The sequence below is a fragment of the Zingiber officinale genome, chromosome 7B, assembly GCF_018446385.1.
Source record: "Zingiber officinale cultivar Zhangliang chromosome 7B, Zo_v1.1, whole genome shotgun sequence".
Lineage (NCBI taxonomy): Eukaryota > Viridiplantae > Streptophyta > Magnoliopsida > Zingiberales > Zingiberaceae > Zingiber > Zingiber officinale.
Genome location: NC_055999.1, coordinates 119,950,872 through 119,971,624, shown reverse-complemented (window position 1 = coordinate 119,971,624; position 20,753 = coordinate 119,950,872). Strand labels below are relative to the sequence as shown.

General features: G+C 38.1%; 4 protein-coding genes and 1 pseudogene across 4 annotated transcripts; 4 read left to right on the top strand and 1 right to left on the bottom strand.

The window, feature by feature from the left end:
- Positions 1 to 801: 801 nt before the first annotated feature.
- Positions 802 to 1,605, top strand: LOC122004765 (annotated as a pseudogene).
- A 3,582-nt stretch (positions 1,606 to 5,187) lies between these two features.
- On the top strand, positions 5,188 to 6,248 carry LOC122004815 (BTB/POZ domain-containing protein At1g21780-like). The gene is made up of 2 exons (XM_042559641.1): positions 5,188 to 5,418; positions 5,820 to 6,248. Exons 1-2 carry the CDS (start codon positions 5,288 to 5,290, stop codon positions 6,088 to 6,090), a joined length of 402 nt encoding a protein of 133 aa, XP_042415575.1. The 5' UTR covers positions 5,188 to 5,287; the 3' UTR covers positions 6,091 to 6,248.
- A 1,281-nt stretch (positions 6,249 to 7,529) lies between these two features.
- Positions 7,530 to 8,735, top strand: LOC122004764 (BTB/POZ domain-containing protein At1g21780-like). Its single transcript, XM_042559602.1, has 3 exons — positions 7,530 to 7,584; positions 7,942 to 8,060; positions 8,106 to 8,735. The coding sequence occupies exons 1-3, from the start codon at positions 7,530 to 7,532 to the stop codon at positions 8,733 to 8,735; spliced, it is 804 nt and encodes a 267-aa protein (XP_042415536.1).
- A 1,007-nt stretch (positions 8,736 to 9,742) lies between these two features.
- LOC122007325 (uncharacterized protein At3g49055-like) lies at positions 9,743 to 14,469 on the top strand. Its single transcript, XM_042563173.1, has 5 exons — positions 9,743 to 11,101; positions 11,180 to 11,256; positions 12,768 to 12,879; positions 13,029 to 13,145; positions 13,903 to 14,469. Exons 1-5 carry the CDS (start codon positions 9,797 to 9,799, stop codon positions 14,260 to 14,262), a joined length of 1,971 nt encoding a protein of 656 aa, XP_042419107.1. The 5' UTR covers positions 9,743 to 9,796; the 3' UTR covers positions 14,263 to 14,469.
- Positions 14,470 to 15,276: 807 nt separating this feature from the next.
- Positions 15,277 to 19,111, bottom strand: LOC122007324 (28 kDa ribonucleoprotein, chloroplastic-like). The gene is made up of 4 exons (XM_042563172.1): positions 18,557 to 19,111; positions 18,370 to 18,471; positions 16,015 to 16,299; positions 15,277 to 15,552 (listed from the first exon to the last, which is right to left on the bottom strand). Exons 1-4 carry the CDS (start codon positions 19,055 to 19,057, stop codon positions 15,487 to 15,489), a joined length of 954 nt encoding a protein of 317 aa, XP_042419106.1. The 5' UTR covers positions 19,058 to 19,111; the 3' UTR covers positions 15,277 to 15,486.
- Positions 19,112 to 20,753: the final 1,642 nt, after the last annotated feature.

Sequence of the window (20,753 nt, the reverse complement as noted above, 5' to 3'; positions counted from 1 at the left end):
CTTTAAAAATAAAGATTAAGTTAAGGAGGAGTTTGTGGCTAGAGCATATCATTTGGTATATTTAAGGTCCATGAATCTAATACCACTTGCATAGGTATTTAATTTATTTTTCCAAGTTAGGCTCAAGCTTGCTCGACTCGAGCCTATGTAGTTTTCTCGAGCTCTAGCCTAGCATGAGCTCCGCTCGGCTCGATTACAACCTAATATGCATAGGCATTTAATTTATTTTTCCAAGTTAGGCTCAAGCTTGACTTGAGCTCGACTATAGCCTATGTAGTTTTCTCAAGCTCTAGCCTAGCATGAGCTCCGCTCGATTACAACCCTAATTAGGTTGAGTTCATTATTGGCACTCCTAGTTCATTATTGGCTCGATACCCCGCCAAATGGATCCTCCTACTATTGTGTTTGTTTCTATTATTAAATATTTTTCATAATTTAGTATATTTACTTATATGAATGTTAATTTATTTGTGTTTGTGATATTATGAATACTAGCAAGCGGCTCTTCAGGGGTGCCCTTCACTGTATGAAAGGGAGGTAAATCAAATCGACCCTAATAACATCCTTACATGAACTAACTGCACCAACGCGTAGGGGCCTTCTACAAACTATGCTTGGGATGCTGATGATATTATTTCGATAAACATTATTATTAGGAAATAAAAATTTTGAATTATAAAAAATATATCTTAGCTTTATTGAATCCTACAGCCTCCTTTTATGTGTTTTATTTTTCATAGTTCCTTAACTTTCTCTATGCCACATGGCTCTCTAATTTATTTGCTTGCAGTATATAAGAAGATGTTCCGGACTGAAAAGGAGTTAATTTGGCGAATCGAACGTGTTCATGCTTCGTGTGTTACAATTGATCTAGAATTTCTAGATTTGAAGATATCTTCTACCTCAAACGTAGGCACTCTACTCTTTTCTTGATATATATATATATATATATATATTAATTCAAATTCAGCTACCAACACAATCGATTCGTCATCTTTCACAGCATGTATCAATTCGGCCGGATGACTTCTTGCTTCTGAATCATTCAATCAAAAACACCTTACGTAACATCTCCTGCATGTTTCAAGAGAGCATTCATACCGATGTCACAATCGAAACTTTGGATGGTTCCTTGAGAGCTCATAAAGCTGTGCTCGCTTCAAGTTCGCCGGTGTTCAAGAGTATGTTTTTGCACGATTTCAAGGAGAAACAGTCGTCCATAATAAAAATAGAGGACATGTCGAGGGATGCATGCTCGGCTCTTCTTGCGTACATGTACGGGGCCATCAAACAAGACGATTTCTTGAAGCATTGCCTTCCGCTGTTGGCGGCCGCTGACAAGTACGATTTGCAAGACCTTAGAAAGTGCTGCCAGGAAATTCTCTTGGAAGACATCAATTCCAGCAACGTCCTTGAGAAACTTCGAACGGCACGGCTTTACAAGCTCAACAAGCTGACCAAGGGCTGCTTTGCATACTTAGCTTGTTTGATTTCAGAAGGTTAACTGATGTGAGAGGAAAGTTGAAGGATTTCTTTTGCGACGCCGATCGAAAACTACTGCAGGAAGTCTTTGAAGAAACCGTTGCTAATTGGAAGCGTTGCTAATTGCCAACAAACCATTTAGGATTTTTTTTTACTCTTATAAATTTATACATAGAAGTTTCCACTGGTTATCAGAAAAAATACGTTGACTCCTCATTTGGAGAATTTTTTTTTATAAAAATATATTATAACTTGAGTTCAAATGAATTATAGGTACCTGATAACTTTAATATCTCATATCTGACACCATAACCTCCAAAGATTGATAAATTTATGTTAGATCATTATAGAGAGCATAATAAAACTCAAATTTTATTATTTTTATCTTTTTAAATCTTAATATTTTCCATTTCAATTTCACTCTTTGACTTTTAATTGTATTTATAATTATTTTATTTTTATAAATTATTAATAGATTTTGAATTTATATTTGTTACAATTTTATTATTTTTATTTAAAATATGTGAAATGAATAATTTTGGAAAAGATACCATTTAAAAGATAGATTATTTGTAAACTTATCTTAAAAAAATATTGTTTATAATTATGTCTAGTAAGATAAAAAATTTGAAGTTTTAACAATTTTATTTTCAATATTTAGAAAATTCTCCAAACCAAAGATTAAAATAATAATAATAATTTTTAATAATAATAATAATAAGGAAAGAGTCGAAGAGAAGGTCGGTCGTTGGCGGAAGCTCCTTCGCTCACGCCCGGCTCTTGTCGGCTCAGCACTTCTCCGATGAGGCTGCCTTGATGATCGCCCTGCTTCTTCTCGTCGATCGGTACGATGATGCTCGTGCCAACAGTCAGGAGAAGGGGATCGGCGACGATAACTTTTAGGTGTCGATTGGGCGACCGGGTTGAATCCGCGACAGTCGCGGGTGTTGTGAAATGCAGACTGATGGAATGAGTAGAACAAAGGGGTCCATACCTTCCCTTTGGGCCTCGGTCGTTCTGCGACAACATGCTGGACGGCATGTGACCTTGCTTCCTGGTGTGGGTGTACTCCTTTGGCTCGGGACCCTCTTGGAGGTTGATAGCTGGACGACGATCGTCATTCAGTCGGCGCCAATGGTTCGGATGGAGCCTCCTTCCTTCTCGCCGCTTGGACTTCTTTCACGTTTATGTACTCATTGGCCTTCTTCAACATGTGGTCGTAGTTACGGGGTGGCTTCCTGATGAGCGATCGGAAGAAGTCCCCGTCCACAAGCCCTTGCGTAAACGCGTTCATCATAGTCTCGGACGAGACCGAGCGGATATCCATCGTCACTTGGTTGAAGCGCTGGATGTAGGCTCGTAGAGTCTCCTTCTGGCCCTGCTTCATGGAAAACAAGCTGACGCTTGTTTTCTGATAACGTATGCTGCTCGCAAAGTGGTGAAGGAAAGCCGTTCGGACGTTTTTGAAGCTTCGGATAGACCCGCCCGGCAGCCTTCTAAACCACCATTGGGCCGAGCTGGAGAGCGTAGTGAGGAAGACTCGGCACTTGACTCCATCTGTGTACTGATGAAGGGTAGCGGCCTTATCGAACTTACCCAGATGGTTATCTGGGCCGGTCAACCCGTTATATTCTCCGATCGTCAGGGGATCGTAGTGCTTCGGCATCGGATCCTATAGAATGGCCTCGGAGAATTGTCAGTTGATCTGCTTCAGTAACAAATCGACTCGGGGCGCTTTGCCCTTTCTTGCGTCTTGAACGGGAGCCTCATCTAAAGAACCCCTATCCTGATTGGCCTGAGTAATCTCCAAGGGTGTCTGAAATAGCGCCCGGTGAAACGGAATGAGCACCGGTAGAACCTCTCCTGGAGTGTCGGTCGGCATCTTATTCTGTCCCCATATGGAGAGTTGCTCTGGCCGGTTTTCGTGCGCCGCTCAGCCCCCCAAGGCCGACGTTGCTTGTTGCGCCAGCCGGTCCGCTAGTGCTTTGTTGCTGCTGCTCGACTATCTTTGGTGCTCGTACCTGAATGAGCGCATTGAGCTCCTCTGGAGTGAGCGTCACAGTGTGGAGACGTCCAGCTTCCTCCATCTTCTCAGCTCAGATTCAAGTGTGTTTCCCACAGACGGACGCTGGGTAGGTGGCGCTCACGTGGATTGGGCGTCGACTGAAGATGACGCGGACTTCCCACGAGCTAGGCTTGCAACCACAAATCGTTAGTGCCGAGCCGGGGGGGGGGGGTTCTCCGGCGATGACCCTCTGACGCTCAAGTCAGCTACCGGCGACGAGTAAATGAAGAAAGGAAAGGAGCAGCGCAACTATAGCAACCGTAGTAAAAACATACATCCGATGAAGTTTTAGGACTTCTTATATAGAGCTACTAGGAGGCATGCGCACGCTTCTCGAGCCGTGAACACTTCCCGAAGCATACCTGGAAAGATCGTGTCAGAAAAGCATGTCTGACGTCATACCTTAACAGCCCGAGCATATCCCTGACGTGACAGTGGAAGCTTTCACCGTACGATCCTCTGTCTGGCCATGCCGCTGATCATGCCGCCTGTCAATGACACTGGTCCCTAGGAAGATATTGCTAACTGCTCCCTTTGTCTGTTATTGGGCCGAGCGGGAGAGCCGCTCGGCCAGTTTGCCGTCAGGGTGATGCAACGGTTGGGACGAACACCCGCTCGGCAAGTGATTTGCTATCCGACTCCGCCTTGTCAGGCTAAGGCTCCTTCGCCTGCTGGGTCGAGGCTGCATCCACTGCTCGGCTGAGCTGGGCGGCCGCTCGGCCTTCGTCTTTCCTTGCTTGAGTTTCATGAGCGTCAGAAGCTCGGTGTCTGACCGAGCTGTCGAAGTACTGAACTGGCTACTCTTCCTACTAACCGAGAAGGTGGTTCGCCAGATCGAACGTCTACCTAGGACGTTGACCTCCTGTCAAGTAGGTCCCACTTAACCGACGGATCATTATGCTTTCTGTATCTGGTAGAGAAATAAAATCTATGATTAAATAATAAAGTTATTAATAAAATATTTATGAGTTTGTTTTATAAATAGTTAATGATTAATCGAGTTAATTAGTATTTAAGTTGTTTCTACACATGTTTTGTTAAAAGAATTATTTAAAATATTCTATTTTATTATACTATCAATAGATTTTTAATTTGTAATTATTATTTTTACATTTTTTACTTAAAAACTTTTATTTTGAAATATGTAAATCACAAATACAAGATCTAGAGATATATATGCTAAAAAATTAATTAATTCGACACTTCTTTAATAAGCTTACTCAATAACATATATAGAAATAAAATATTCAAAATTAATATAATTTAATAGAAATTATAATTAATCCTCTACATAAAAATGTTAACTATTTAAATAACAAATAAATCATATCTCACACACATTTTATTCTTTAATATTTTTAAACTTATTTTCTTTTATTATTAAATTTTCCTTAATTATTCTATGTTATAATAGTTTATATCCTTTTTTAATTAAAAGATTTATATATAAGTTACTCATTTAAAGAATGTTTTAAAATATTCTATTTTATTATTTTATGTATAGGACAAATCTTTTAATGTTAAAAATAAAAAGAAAAAGAAAAAGGTAAAGAGTCGTTTTTGGCAATTGAGTAAATCAAAATTAGAAATATTTATTTCTCTTTTTAAATGGTCATGATTAGTCATTAATATTTCTCCTGTTTGTTTCTTTCGATCGGGGCTGCATTGCGACGGCGGAGACTCTTCTCCACCAACGTTCTCCTTCGTCGGAATCGAAGAAGAAGAAGTGCAGAGGAGGAGATGGCCGGCAGCGAAAATAATGCCGGCAACAAAGTGAAAGCCATATCGCCGCTGGCGCAATGGAGGGTCAAGAGCCTCGGGGTACACGACTACCGCCGCTCCGACGGTTTCATGATTGGAAGCTGGAATTGGTCCGTCTCCCTCTTTGTTGTCAATTTTTCTAGGTTTATTCCGTAGGTGCTTTTCAGCTTTTGTTCCTAAATAAACCCTAGATTGAGATTTGGATATTTGATCTTTTTGTCAATTTTCTGTGTTTATTCGGTATGTGCTTTTGTTCCTAAATAAATCCTAGGTTTAGATTTGAAATTTTGAACTTTTTGTCAATTTTCTGAGTTTATTCGGTATGCACTTTTATTCCTGAATAAATCCTAGGTTGAGATTTGAAAATTTGATCTTTTTGTCAAATTTCTGGGTTCATTCGGTAGGTTCTTTTGTTCCTAAATAAATCGCAGGTTGAGATTTGATTTTTTTTTTTTTGTCAATTTTCTGGGTTTATTCGGTAAATTTTGATCGTATTGTTTGGAACTTTCAGGTGTTTATCCGTCGAGAATAATAATTCTATATTGTCCATCCGGCTCATCTCCAAGCCCAGTTGTATCACTGAGGATAAATACCCCATCGCCAAGATCTTGATCCGTGCCCACTGCACTGGTTCCACGAATTCTCACTACGCTGAATGTAAGTCACCTCTGTCGTTGGCTTTTCTGCACTACATTAAACTTCCTGGAACTACACAAACTGGCAGTTCGTCAATGAAATCCACCTCGATATCCTGTGGAGCCACGCAACAGTTGCTATTTTGATGACCTCGAGATCGGTATCATGGTTGGCAAAATCGACGCTCCCAAAAAATCAAAACCAAAATCATCCAGGAGCGTCTGGAATCGATTTTTACGGTGAAATAGGAGCAGGATCGATATGATCGTACCACGTTACAATGATTCTACACATTGAAATAACTGATTGAATGATGATATCTATAGTATATTGAAACAAAATTTATATTTATTTAGATATGTATATTAGTAACTGAATTAAACTCATAAACGTCTAATTTTAGATTCCAAAAATGACGTTTAAAGCATTTTCAGAAGCTCTTTATATTTGAGGTTATTTTCATCTTTTGTGAAAATAGTTGGGGTTTTGAGACTATTTTGAATCAACATGTCGTTAAAAGATTATTTCTAGTATTTATATTTGAGTCAACTAAATTAGTAGTGTTTGTTGTGTCATTTGGCCTTTAAACTGGACCATTAGTAACTTTTTTTTGGCCCATACGTCCTAGATAGGAGAATTCGGATGGGTCGGATTGGATTTGGGTTGGGTTGAAAAATTTTTTAAAAATTTTCAACCTAAATCCGATCCAAACCTGAATACAACCTGAAATTCTTAAACTTGAACCTGAACTCGACTATTCCGAACATGACCTGATTAATTCGATTCAAAATGTTATTTTTACTATTTTTTTTATAATTCTTCATTTTTGTTTTAATATTCCATCATTATCATATATTAATATACGTAAAAATATTTTAATTTTCAAAATAAAATTTGATTTAATCCAAAATAATCTTCTAAATTCGGGTCAATTTGAACTCAACCTAAAAATTTTCAATCCGAAAATCCTTCAATCCAAATTCGATTCGAACCTGAAAATGTCCAATACAAACTTGATTTTTTTTTGGGTTGAGTCATCATGTTTAGCGATGCAAATGAGCTGAACCGCTCGCGAGCAGCTCGATCAAAGCTCGACTCGAGCTCGAATTTGATCAAGCTCGAGCCGAGCTCGAGCCGGCTTGTTTAACATTCAAGTCGAGCTCGAGCTGGCTTGTTTAACATTCGAGTCGAGTTCGAACTCATTTAACACTAGCTCGAGGGCTCGTTGAGTATTGTTAAGCCAGGTTAATATAATATTTTAATAATTAAAATTATTATTACTTTATAAAGGAAGATTAAGGTAAGGAGGAGATTGTAGTTCGAGCGTGTTATTTGGTATAATTAAAGTCCATGGTTCGAATGCCACTTGCACAAGCATTTAATTTATTTTTCCAAGTCAGGCTCGAGCTTGACTTGAGTCGAGGCTCAAACTCACAAGGCTTGCTCGAGCTCAAGTCAAGCCTCTGTAGCTTTCTTGAGCTCAAGCTGGCATGAGCTCCGCTCGGCTCGATTACAATCCTAATTAGGTTGAGTTCATTTTTGGTACTCCTAGTTCCAAATCCTCAATATCCGATCTTGACCCCAAATGGATCCTCCTACTAGCAATAAAGGTGTAGTAGTCACCTCGGTGGCCCCTCCAGGTACCCCTCGTTGTCTGAAAAGGAGGTAAATCATCACAGGGGACTTCACTTAGTAATAATAATGCATATAAGGAGGGGTTGAGCCAGCCAGTGAGATGTTACGCACACGATGAGAATCAACCCTAGCAACATCTTTGTATAAACTAACTGTGTCAATCCGTGGAAACCTGCTATGAACTATTCTTGGGATGCTGATGATATTATTTCGATAAACATTATTATTAGGAAATAAAATTTTGAATTATAAAAAATATATCTTAGCTTTATTGAATCCTACGGCCTCCTTTTATGCGTTTTATTTTTCATAGTTCCTTAACTTTCTCTATGTTTATGGCTCTCTAATTTATTTGCTTGCAGTATACAAGAAGATGTTCCGGGCTGAAAAGGAGTTAATTTGGCGAATCGAACGTGTTCATGCTTCGTGTGTTACAATTGATCTAGAATTTCTAGATTTGAAGATATCTTCTACCTCAAATGTAGGCACTCTACTTTTTTCTTGATATATATTAATTCAAATTCAGCTACCAACACAATCGATTCGTCATCTTTCACAGCATGTATCAATTCGGCCGGATGACTTCTTGCTTCTGGATCATTCAATCAAAAACACCTTACGTAACATCTCTTGCATGTTTCAAGAGAGCATTCATGCCGATGTCACAATCGAAACTTCGGATGGTTCCTTGAGAGCTCATAAAGCTGTGCTCGCTTCGAGTTCGCCGGTGTTCAAGAGTATGTTTTTGCACGATTTCAAGGAGAAACAGTCGTCCATAATAAAAATAGAGGACATGTCGACGGATGCATGCTCGGCTCTTCTCGCGTACATGTACGGGGCCATCAAACAAGACGATTTCTTGAAGCATTGCCTTCCGCTGTTGGCGGCCGCAGACAAGTACGATTTGCAAGACCTTAGAAAGTGCTGCGAGGAAATTCTCTTGGAAGACATCAATTCCAGCAACGTCTTCGAGAAGCTTCGAACGGCACGGCGTTACAAGCTCGACAAGTTGACCAAGGGCTGCTTGGCATACTTGTTTGATTTCAGGAGGTTGCCTGATGTGAGAGGAAAATTGAAGGATTTCTTTTACGACGCCGATCGAAAACTACTGCGGGAAGTCTTCGAAGAAACCGTTGCTAATTGGAAGTGTTGCTAATTACATGAGCTATCAGGATAAATCAACAAGTGAACTGTGAATGTCTGAGTGACAACTTAAATATCTTACAGAAGCACCATATCCCCGTAAACTTAAAAATTTTATACTAGATTATTATAGAGAGCATAATAAAACTCAAATTTTATTATTTTTATCTTTTTAAAATCTTAATAATTTTCATTTCAATTTCACTCTTTATCTTTCAATTGTATTTATGATTATTTTATTTTTATAAATTATTAATAGATTTTGAATTTATATTTGTTGCAATTTTATTATTTTTATTTAAAATATGTTAAATAGAATAATTTTGGAAAAGATACCATTTAAAAAAATAGATTATTTGTAAACTTATCTTAAAAAAAATATTATTTATAATTATGTCTAGTAAAATAAAAAATTTGAAGTTTTAAAAATTTTATTTTCAATATTTAGAAAATTCTCGAAATCAAAGATTAAAATAATAATAATAATAATAATAATAATAATAATAATAATAATTTTCATTATCAGGATAAATTTATAGATGTTTTTCATAATGATAAATCAGGAATTTTTTTATTACGATTCTATCTAGAAAAAAAATTTCTATAAATATATTATAATTTAGATATCCTGGTACGGAATCATAGCCCCAAAACTGATCAGCATAATAAAACTCAAATTTTATTATTTCTATCTTTTTTTAAATCTTAATATTTTCCATTTCAATTGTATTTATGATTAATTTATAAATTATTAATAGATTTTGGATTTATATTTGTTACAATTTTATTATTTTTATTTAAAATATGTCAAAAGAATAATTTTGGAAAAGATGCCATTTAAAAAAATAGATTATTTGTAAACTTATCTTGAAAAAATATTGTTTATAATTACGTCTAATAAAATTAAAAATTTGAAGTTTTAAAAAATTTATTTCAATATTTAGAAAATTCTCGAAACCAAAGATTAAAATAATAATAATAATAATAATAATTTTTAATAATAATAATAATAAGGAAAGAGTCGAAGAGGAGGCCGGTCGTTGGCGGAAGCTCCTTCGCCCTCTTTCACACGCCATGGCCGAGGAAGATCCCAACGCCGCCGTCCTCAGCGATGTCGAAGACGACGACGATCCTCTCCCCATCGTCCTGCAATCTTCCTCTGCCCCTTCTTCCGCTTCCGCGGCCGCTGAGCAGCGCGTCAGAGACCTTCTCGCCGAGCTCGAGAAGGAACGGGCGGCCCGGAAGGCCGCCGAGGGCACCTTCGGCCGCCTCAAGTCCATGGCCCAAGACGCCATCCGGAAGCGAGATGATGCGCTCCGCGAAAGGGACGAGGCTGTCAGGCGGCGAGACGACGCCCTCCGTGACAAGGACGAGACCGCGCGATCCGCGGAACGCGCCGCCGCGGAGCTCGCTGATGCGGTTCGACTCAGGGATGAGGCCAACAAGAACAAGGATTCGATACGGTCCGAGATGGAGACTGCCGCTCAGATGCTCCTTTCCGGAATCGGTAAGATCTCCAGCAAGGTGAGCGGGTACAAGAACTTCTCCGCCTCCGGTGGCCTCTCGACTTCTCAGAAGTACACCGGGCTGCCCTCGGTGGCCTATGGCGTCATCAAGCGGGCGCATGAGATCTCCGAGGAGCTTATGAAGCAGATTGACGCAGCCTCGAAGGCCAGGGATCAGGCCAGGCAACAGGTTGAACAGCGGAATTACGAGATTGCAATAGAGGTGTCGCAGCTTGAGGCTGCAATTGTGAGTCTCAAAGATCAAGTCTCCCAGAAGAACTCGGAGATTACAAACCTGGAGAATGTAGTCTCTGAAAGGGGGACAAGGATCGCAGAGATGGAGAGTGAGATATCCAGACTGACACAGCTTGGTGAGGATCTCGATGCTAAAGTCAAGAATTTGGAAATGAAATTAGAATCTCAGAGACCATTGATTGTTGATCAATTAAGTTACACATCGAAGGCCTATGAACATATTTCAGAGATTATTAAGAGTGTTAAGAATGATAATGATCCATCTGAGTTTTCAGATTCATTGTTCATTTGGAATGAAATGGACGTTGGTGATAATTTACGCACTTCGTTGGATGGGACTAAGTCTGTTTATGAACTGGCTAAGGTCGCAGCGGAGAAAGCAAGGGTTCACTCCGAGGAAAATAGGTCTGAAATTGACAAGTTGAATGAGAAGGTCATGGAACTCTTGGCAGAGAAGCAACATATTGGGACTTTGCTCAGGAGTGCATTGTCGTCAAAGACAAATGAAGTGCGACATGTAGCAGAGGAGGGTCTTAGAGAAGCTGGGATAGATTTGAGATTGGACCATCTTGACGAGCAAGAGTCAGATCAAAGTGGGGAAAATGAAGTGTACATCTTGGTAATGAGGTCAATCTAATTTTATTTTAGAGATTGTCCCAAACTGGAAACTATTGCTTAAATGTGTGTAATCTTACAGGCAGGTGCATTGGGAACTACAGTAAAGGAATCACAAACAAGGATTGTTGAGCTGCAGCATTTGGTAGAAGCACTCAGGTAATTGCTATGTTGCATTAATAATGAATGATATGGACGGCTTAGTTGAAAATCAAAGTAGCCTAAGAACACCGAAAACTGAAAAGCATCACTTCTTTCATTTTTATAAGTGAGCAACTAAACTTGATTGATTGTTGGGTGCCCCTTACATTGTAGTCATCCGTAACAGCAATGTGTTAAAACATACAGGTATAACTCTAGATGGAATATTTAGTCGTTTAGTTGGATACCTACACCTGGTTGTAGTCGCTCTCTTTGTTCCTTGAACAATACATATTTATGTCCTCAACTCTGTCAGTCTGTTTTAAAAGATGTATCTGAGTCACTATAATGAAGTAAACCTACTTTGAGGACATGCATCCATGTCTAATCTCAAACATTCATTTGGAAGAGATAAAGATCTGAAGTGTGCTGAAGTTTTGACGTGTAGTTATTCTTGACTATTAGTAAATTGCATCTGGCTCTAGTGTTGATTACAGATTGATTTGTAATCCTAGCCTACCGCAGGTGTTTATTCTGTTTGTTGTTGCACCTACACATCCTATTTCGTATTGTCATTATGACACACAAGTATGTTTATAAGGTCATGTTCTGTTGTGCATAGAGGTCAATCAATAAAGTTTACATCTTTTGTGTTTCCCCGAATGCTTATGAATGAAATATTGATGATCTTAGTATGAACAATTATAACAACCATTTTTTTTTTAAGATTCTATGTGCACATCTTTTTCTTCATTTGGCGTATTAGAGTTTCTGAAATACCATTCGAAGTTGCTACCCTGTATAACAATAATAAAACCTTTCCACAAGTTAATACTTGTTCTTGGTTAATTTAATTCAACTGACAGGCCTATAGAACATCAGAAGACAAGAAAATATATGGAAAAGCATAAAAAAAATATGGAGCTAAGTGTTAAAATTAATTAGTGGGATTATAAGAAGTGATAAATAAAAGGTTACTATTTTCAGGCAACTATGGGTAGCTTTGATAGATGAGAAAATCAGAATACTAAGTAAACAAAGTATGAGCATTTACAAAGATCAATATTTTCACAATTAGACCAGTTGAATTAACTAGAGTTGAAGGTTTTAGGGGTAAAGAAGATCAAAGAAAACTCTACTTTGAATAATTAGAAATGCTTTAAATGTCCAGAGTATTACTAGCAATATAACACATAAAACGAGCAGCGAGATGAGATCCATTTTGTCAAACTCAAATAACTAGCAGAGTTCTTGTTGTACAACCAGCGATGCTTCCATAAATATGGATAAGTTTCTATGCCAAATTTGATATGATGACAGCGGTTTGTGGTATGATAAAAATATTTATGATGCTTTGTGCAATGACACCCAGGTTTAATCCTGTATTTGAAGATGCATATCGAGGTAGTTCATAGTTGTTATCCTTCAATCTTATTTGCTGCAATTGATATGATTTGAAGCTATGAGTTGAGTTTGTCTTAGGTTCTAAATTGCTTCATATTTTATGCATGCATTTTTTCTGGAGAAAGGGCAGAGTCTGGTCTACTGAAAGCTCGTTTGGATGCACAAACAAAAGAGATTGCTGAACTAAAGCATCATATAAAGGAGCTTGAGGAGAAGGAACGGATGGCAAATGAGAATGTAAGCTAGCCTCATTCCTTGTTCCAGTTTATGCAGTACTGCTGTTAAGAATTGGACATGTTTTTGACTATGATGTCTTTGTAAATATTTATTTCTTTATTATTTTCTTTTATATGAAGTCCTAAATGATAATACTTTCCATTAAAAAGGTTGAGGGACTCATGATGGACATCACAGCTGCAGAAGAAGAAATTTCAAGATGGAAAGCCGCTGCAGAACAAGAAGCAGCAGCAGGCAGAGCAGTTGAACAGGAATTTCAGTTACAGGTGCAAATCGTAGAAACAAACTCTTAACCTTACAGATAAAATATTAAATAAAGCCTAAACTTTTGGCAGTTCTTGTTTTTGCAATTGTATACATAAACTTTCTACATTTTAACTGCCATAGCCATCAATATTTGTTAACTTTTTTTTTCCCAATCTATAGGACTTGCTAGACTAAAATTTCCATGTTAGCAATGGCAATATGGTAGATATGGGCTTGTGCAATCATTTCGTAGTAGTCAAATATTAGATGCCACACACAGGGAAAACTACATAGATTAAATGGAGGATGTTGGATCTATAATTCTTGTCAACAAAAGCCATGTATATATCAGATTGACAAGGTCTTAGTTGTCATCATGGTTGCAGTAGGTCTGACAATGATTTAGGCCCTAAGATATGTAGTTCAGTAATATTTTTCAGGCTCAGTTGGTAGTATGAGGAACTCCCGCATGATGACATAGTGATACTTGTGGAGCTAGAAACATGCACTGTCTAACACCAGCCTACTGATTGTCTTATTTGATGAGGTCGCCCATTCTCATCATTAACATAGTTATCCTTTTAGTTCGACGAGTAGCTATCCTTTTAGTTGCAAAATCATAAATTGATGAAAAAGTATATATATATTTTTAGTTTCATTGCCTTGTTATGTTTATTTCCGATCCCACCCAGTGGGATAAAGCTTTAAGCTTTGTTGTTGTATTATGTTTACTTGGCATTAACTTGTCTACTTTTGAATTTCCAACTCAATGTGCAGTTGTCAGCTCTCAGAAAGGAACTGGAAGAGGCAAGGCAAGGAGCCGTAGAGTCAGATAACAAGCTGAAGTTCAAAGAAGAGACTGCAGCTGCCGCAATGGCTGCCAGAGACGCAGCCGAGAAATCCTTGAAGTTAGCCGACATGAGATCTACGAGGCTGCGTGAGAGGCTCGAGGAACTTACTCGGCAGCTCGAGGAATCCGAAAACCAAGACAATTTCCAGAGCAGAAACAGTTATCGATACGTATGCTGGCCGTGGCAATGGCTGGGCTTGAATGCTGTAAGATACGATCAAAATGATGTACGACAAGGTAACAACGAGATGGAATTGTCGGAACCCCTAATGCTGGATACATCATGAGAAATCAAAAGAAAGAACCTGTAGAAAGGTAGGCGTGATGAATCTTCCTCTGCGTTTGTTGCTCATTTCTAGTTCATAGTCAATATTATCAGGATTTGAATCCTTCAAGTGTTCGATGAAAAAAATTAGGGGAGATGCTTATTCCAACTGAGACAGAACCACATGTGAATAATGAAATGGGTGGTAACAGATGATTATTTTACTGAACTGTTGATATTATTGGGTGAGTTTTGATGGATTCATAGTCGATATTTTGGCACACTAGCTTCAGTGCATACAATTTATCTTTACTAAAATTTACAGAAATGATATGTTTTAATCTCATTTTTTGAAATCATGGTCCTTGTCGTCATTAGTTATTCATGCTTTTTTTGGGGTATAAAGTCTAGACAGTTTCCTTTTTCATGTTTGGTCGGAAGGAATAACCATTTTGTTCTCTATATTCAATAACAAGATTGAATTTGGGAGAGTTTTTGTTAGGGCCGTAAATGAACCAAATGTTCACGAGGTTCGATTTGGTAATAGTTTACTTATTTATGTTCGTTCAATATCAATTAAATGAATAAGTTTGAACAGCTCATTAAATTAAATGAACAAGTTTGAATACATACCTTCTAAAGGATTGTGAAATGTTTGTGAATAATATTTATAAACAAAGCTGGTGAACCATATCCATCAATAAAAAAAAATTTAAAATGAACAAATAAATTTATATTATTAAGCTTCCTAACGAACTAGACAAGCCGAGTAGGGTAAACAGATTATTAGGTATTGGATAGAATGGATTAGACATGTTAGGCGTGCCGGTCAAAATGGACAAGTTAAGGGGTCCTAACAATTCAGTTTGGTCAGGTCTAATGAGTTGTGCTGGTCTAAGAAGACCAGACAGATCGGGCTGATCAGGCAAGCCTGTTAATCAAGTGAGCCAGGCAAGAAGCAAACTATGTTAACTCAGACCCTATTTTGTCACTTCATGTCTTTCAATTTGGAAGCCCAAAGAGTATCTTACCCCCCTAAGAAGTAAAAATGTACCATATCATCAAGTGAGATAGTTCTTAAATGTATCAAAGACCTGAACAGAAATCACCAAAAGCCAAGGAAAAGAAACTCTTGGCTCATAACCCTACAAAGTAAACATCAACGACCAAAAACAAATTCATACAAGTAACGAGATATTGTCGACAAACAAAATCCTTGTGACAAATAATATTCAGTTTTTCAACATCAAAAAGCACGTCGTGGCGGCCTCTCCTCTGCAACGTTCACGCGTATTGCTCGACCATCCAAGCTCTGCCCAAGTACCAACACAAATAGAAACACAAATTCAATCAGTTTCAAATTAGTATAAATACACATGGAAACAACAAATTTATGAACAAGTTCTCATTTATCCGGTAAAATGTTACCTACTCTTGTCATGATTGTCGTCCCATCGCGAATCTATCTCTTAGTTAAATTCTTCTTTGGCTCCTATCCCTCGCACCCTCAATTTCACCCGACTCAATCTAACTATAGAATCTATCAAAATCTTTGGAAATCTCATCTTTGGAACCCATCTACTTCATCATAAATGTTTATAGCATCACTGTCTTTGGATACCTCACAATCTCATCTTTGTTATGTTAATTTTTTGACTGCTTATTTTCTAATCATCCAACACTATAACCATAAAATATAGCTGCTCAGGTACAAACTACAAACATAAACTCTAGTCGAGTAGATAATAAAGTTGCTCAAACAAAGTATTCTCACCTGCCCATCAAGTGCGGCAATTGCATCTTCCATTTCGGCCTGTGATTCCATCTTCACAAAGCCAAATCCACGTGAGCGTCCAGACTCTCTATCATACAACACCCTCGCTTCCACAACTTTACCATGCTCACTGAATATTTGCTCCAGACGAGCATCATCAACTTGCCATGGCAGATTCCCGACGTAGATTCTAAGGGAAGAAGGATCAAAGGTACGGGGAGTTATCTCCACACGAGTGCCCCTGGGCGATGCTTTGTTCACAGTTAAAAGCCGGCCATTAATTTCCTGTTCTCGGAGCAACAAACAAGCTAGAATCAGTAATTCAACGATAAGGAGAAAAATAGTTGCTACTCTACCATTAGAGTGTTAAATATAAGTTGGGCGATAGCTCATACTGATACTAGTCGAGACAAAGTGATGCAGGCAGGGACCTTGCTAAACTAGTTGAACACTAAACTCGTCCCATTATATTCACCCCAAGTAAGCTAGTTGAACAATTGACGAAATGAACACTTCAACAAGGTTTGTAGATGATGAAGTAATTAAAAAATTAGAGTTAACAATTCTATGGAAAAAAAGGTCATCGTGGGCTTGCAATAGGCATAGTGCTAGTATAATCTGCTATCAAAGTTGAATACCTTTAAGATAACAAAGAGGAAAGCATCAACTTAATGCTTAGTCTTTCACTGTGGATCGTCAATTCAGTAAAAGCTAGAAAACAGTTCGACTGGATATCAGATGAAGAACACGATGTTAGGGACCAGAGTTCTATTAGCATTTCACTCTATGTTTGCTATGCAAATTTGGTATAAGATTGTTGAAGTAAAAAACAAAAACCTAAAATATCAAGGCATTTAAGCAGCCATACTTATGCCTAAACTAAACCCTAAACCACCAAAGGTAATCGATTGATTTTGATACCATGTAAAAATTCAAGGGGAAGATCAATCCAATCCACAATGTCAAAACTCTTAGGCGCGATCCTTGATAGTTGAGTATGCTAAAAACACTCGACTAAACATGCTTGACTACAGGAAAGAGGTCACTATTGTTGCTCAAAGATCATGATTACATGCAAACAAAGAGCGAGAGAGAAGTTTACTTGCTAAGCATGGATGAAAAAGAATATGTTCACACCTAAAGTGGGATTACTTTATACATCTCTGAAGATATGAAGGTTGTAATAAAAACAAAAATAAGTTGTTAAGAATTAAAAACTCTCTTCCAGTGATATAATTCAAATTGTTGCAATGAACATATATTGTAATATTACCACCATGCATAAGCAAGTAGTGTAATTGATAAATAGCAAAAATTAATAAACATATATCAGAGACCGCACCCTGCAACTGCCCAAAGACCACCCTGATGCAGCAGTTGATGCCCACAAAAGAAATGAATTGAGCATTTCTAATCTAGCAATTTACTAAATCTGAAATTGCAGTTTACCAAGAAAAAGGAGAAGACCTAATAGCATCAATGGAGACAATACTAAAATCCAGTAGTAAGAAGTTCCCAAATATTCTCCCTGATTGCTTGCAGCTAACACAATGACTACACAATGGCATTTTACACAACAGCAGCTTAGTTAAAGATGAAATGACCTATCAAATTCAAGTACTATTTTCTTACAAGCTTGTGTACTTTCAAGAGCAAACAAAGAACCTACTGAAGAGAAGACTACAATTAAAAGAATGCCAAAACCAAAAAATTTGACTCAGATCCTAATCACCTTCAGGTAAGATTTTGTTTCATGAGGCTACTTGGTTATCATATTGACATGTTGCAAAAGCACTGCTGATATAAACTTAGTTGAATGTAACCCCAAGAGTCGTAGAAGCAAAAATATTAAAAATTAGCATTTGCTTACACTTACAAGTCAAGCAAATATTCACTGCATCACATTCAGGCTAGATAATATATAAATGCATCTTTATACTTATATTGATACTAACCTTCCTACAGAGGAACAATATAAGTTGCTTAAGTTAAAATCAAACAGAAACGCTTCCAATGGTTGACTGCTAAACATAGTCGAAGATTTTCCAGCTTGATCCTCTAAGGCAGATATAACTCCATTATGCAATATAAAATCAAGGGCGAAGTGTCCAACCATACTCAATCAATGTAGATCGAAGGCATTGTATTTTCATACAAAATATGTGCAAAAGTATAGTGCATGAAGAATCAACTCATTAATTAAGTAGATGCAGCAGAAGCAACCAAGAATCAAACAACTTCATGGACACAACCCAAAATAAAGCATATCTAGGTAATTTCTCCAGTAACTTGGATTACTTTGAGCAGCATTCAACTGAAGCAGGAAGAATAGTCATCTATCGAAATGGAGCTTACAAATCGATGGAGCAGTTCAACTGCTTTGTCTGCTTCTTCAACAGTGCTCATTGTCACGAACCCAAATCCACGACTCTGATCGGTCTGGCGATTGTAAATCACCTGCAATAGCAGAAGCTCACAGGTGAAGGGATCTTGGTTACGGGAAACCCTAGAACACCATGGAAAGCTCTCCGTTTTCTTTTACCTCAGCGACCTCGACAACGCCGGCCTTCTCGAAGAGCTGAGCCAATCCCTCACTGTCCACATCGTAAGGGAGGTTGCCAACGTAGAGCTTAGCTTCCTCAGGCGGCTCGGCATACCTCTCCTCTTCGACAAACTCGCCGTCTGCCTCGGCGACTAACCCGCCCTCCAAAGTCTGCTCCTCATCTCCCTCGTACTCCTCGATCCCATCAGAGGCTTCCGACCCTGCTTCATCGTACCCGAACTCACCGTCATCCACCTCGGTATCTTCGTCTTGGCGAGCCCAGTCGGAGGTCTTGGCGACAAGTAGGAGAAAGGGAGGGCTCTTTTTGAGGAACAAAGGCGAAGGGGAGCGGGAGAGGTGGAGGAAGGGGAAGGGCTTGGAGGAGCGAGACAATGGGAGGAGAGGGAAGGGGGGCTTGGAGGAGAAGGGAGCAGTGGGGAGGGAGGGGAGAAGGGCCTCCGCCATGGATATGGAGTTGAAGATCCTCGCGGCGGCCGCCATGGATTAGGGAGAAGAAGGAAGAGATAAGGAAGGAGAAAGAGGAGGAGGAGGAATGGATATGAGAAATAAAAAAGAATATATTTTGGGGTTGGAATTGGAATTTTCGAGAACCTTTGCATCTAACTCCCCAAACTATAGAATATTATGAATTACATCATTTTTTTTAGGCGGCAAAAGACAAAAGTCTTGAAGTTAAATTAATTTCCATTAAATATATTTTTATAAATTATTTTTTAAAAATAATTTAATAGAAATTAAAATGACAACTCTTGTTTTCTTTATCGAAAAAAGGCATTTATCTTTTTCTCTTATTTAGAAAATATTTTTATTTAAGTACTACTACAGAAATTATGACTGTAATTGTCATAATTTATAATAGAAAATATCATTATTTCACTATTTTAATAGTAATTCTCGTAAAATTGTTTCACGTAATATAATTATGGTCATAATAGCTATAATAATATTGAAATATATTTTCAATGATTTTAATCACTGATAAATAATATTTTAATATAATAATAGTTTTAATTAAGTTAAATAATTTTAGCAATTGTAAATTATGGTATAATAAAGTTGAAATAAAAAATAAGGTGGCACACTTTTGATGATTTTTAAAAATGGAACGCTAATTTACTTATTTTCCAAATCACACCGACAAAACATTTAGTTTATTACATGTAAAAAAAAGACAATGTAATCCTATTTTATTTTTTCTAAAATGCCAGTCATATACTAAATATATAACAAATCAACCTTATTAAATTTAGAGACACTTTATATGATGTGTAAAACATAAGAAGAATTTTATTTTCACCTTCTTATTACTATTTGTTAGGATCGAAATGTGTTAGAAGAGGATGAATAGCTCGTCGTGCTTCTCGTAACTTGCTTCTTGGTAATGATATGCCGCGAAAAACACTAAAAACAAGTTCCAACACTAACAGCGTAGATTTACTTGGTATCCACCTCAAGAAGATGTGACTAATCCAAGGATCCACACACGACGCTCACTCCACTAATAAAATACTTCTTCTCGGTAACTATAAGAGGTGAAGAAATCTCGTACAAGACTCATACACTCATACAACTCAAAACAAGAAGAAATACAAACACAAACCTTACAAGGTTTACAACACTTATGCTTTCTTCTTGTTTGGGAATGTCTCTTGATGTTTGGGAATGTAACTGCACTTCACTCCAAGACCTTTCAAGAACTGGCGTGTGTCACTGAGCTCGGTGGAGAAGAATTGCTAAGAGTGGAGTCGAAGAACTGCGGAGGAAAGCGCTCGCCAACGGTTATAACCTGCGCAACGGTCGGATCTCAATCGATTGAATTACTCTCAATCGATTGGGGAGGCTTTGAATCGATCGGTCGATCGATTCAGAGCGCCTCTGTGCTCTTTGGAAATAGCCTAAATCGATCGACCAATCGATTCAGGCTTTCTCGCGATCGCGCGAGAAATCCAGCCTGTCGTCAATCGATCGGCCGATCGATTGGAGGTCCCCAATCGATCGACCGATCGATTGGGAAAGCTTCTGTGCGCACGACATAAGCTCCCAATCGATCGACCGATCGATTGGGCCATCTTTCTTCACGGCACACATCCAATCGATAAACTGATCGATTAGACTTCGATTCAATCGATTGGTTGATCGATTGAACCACATTTGACTTGCCTAAAACCAAGTCCAA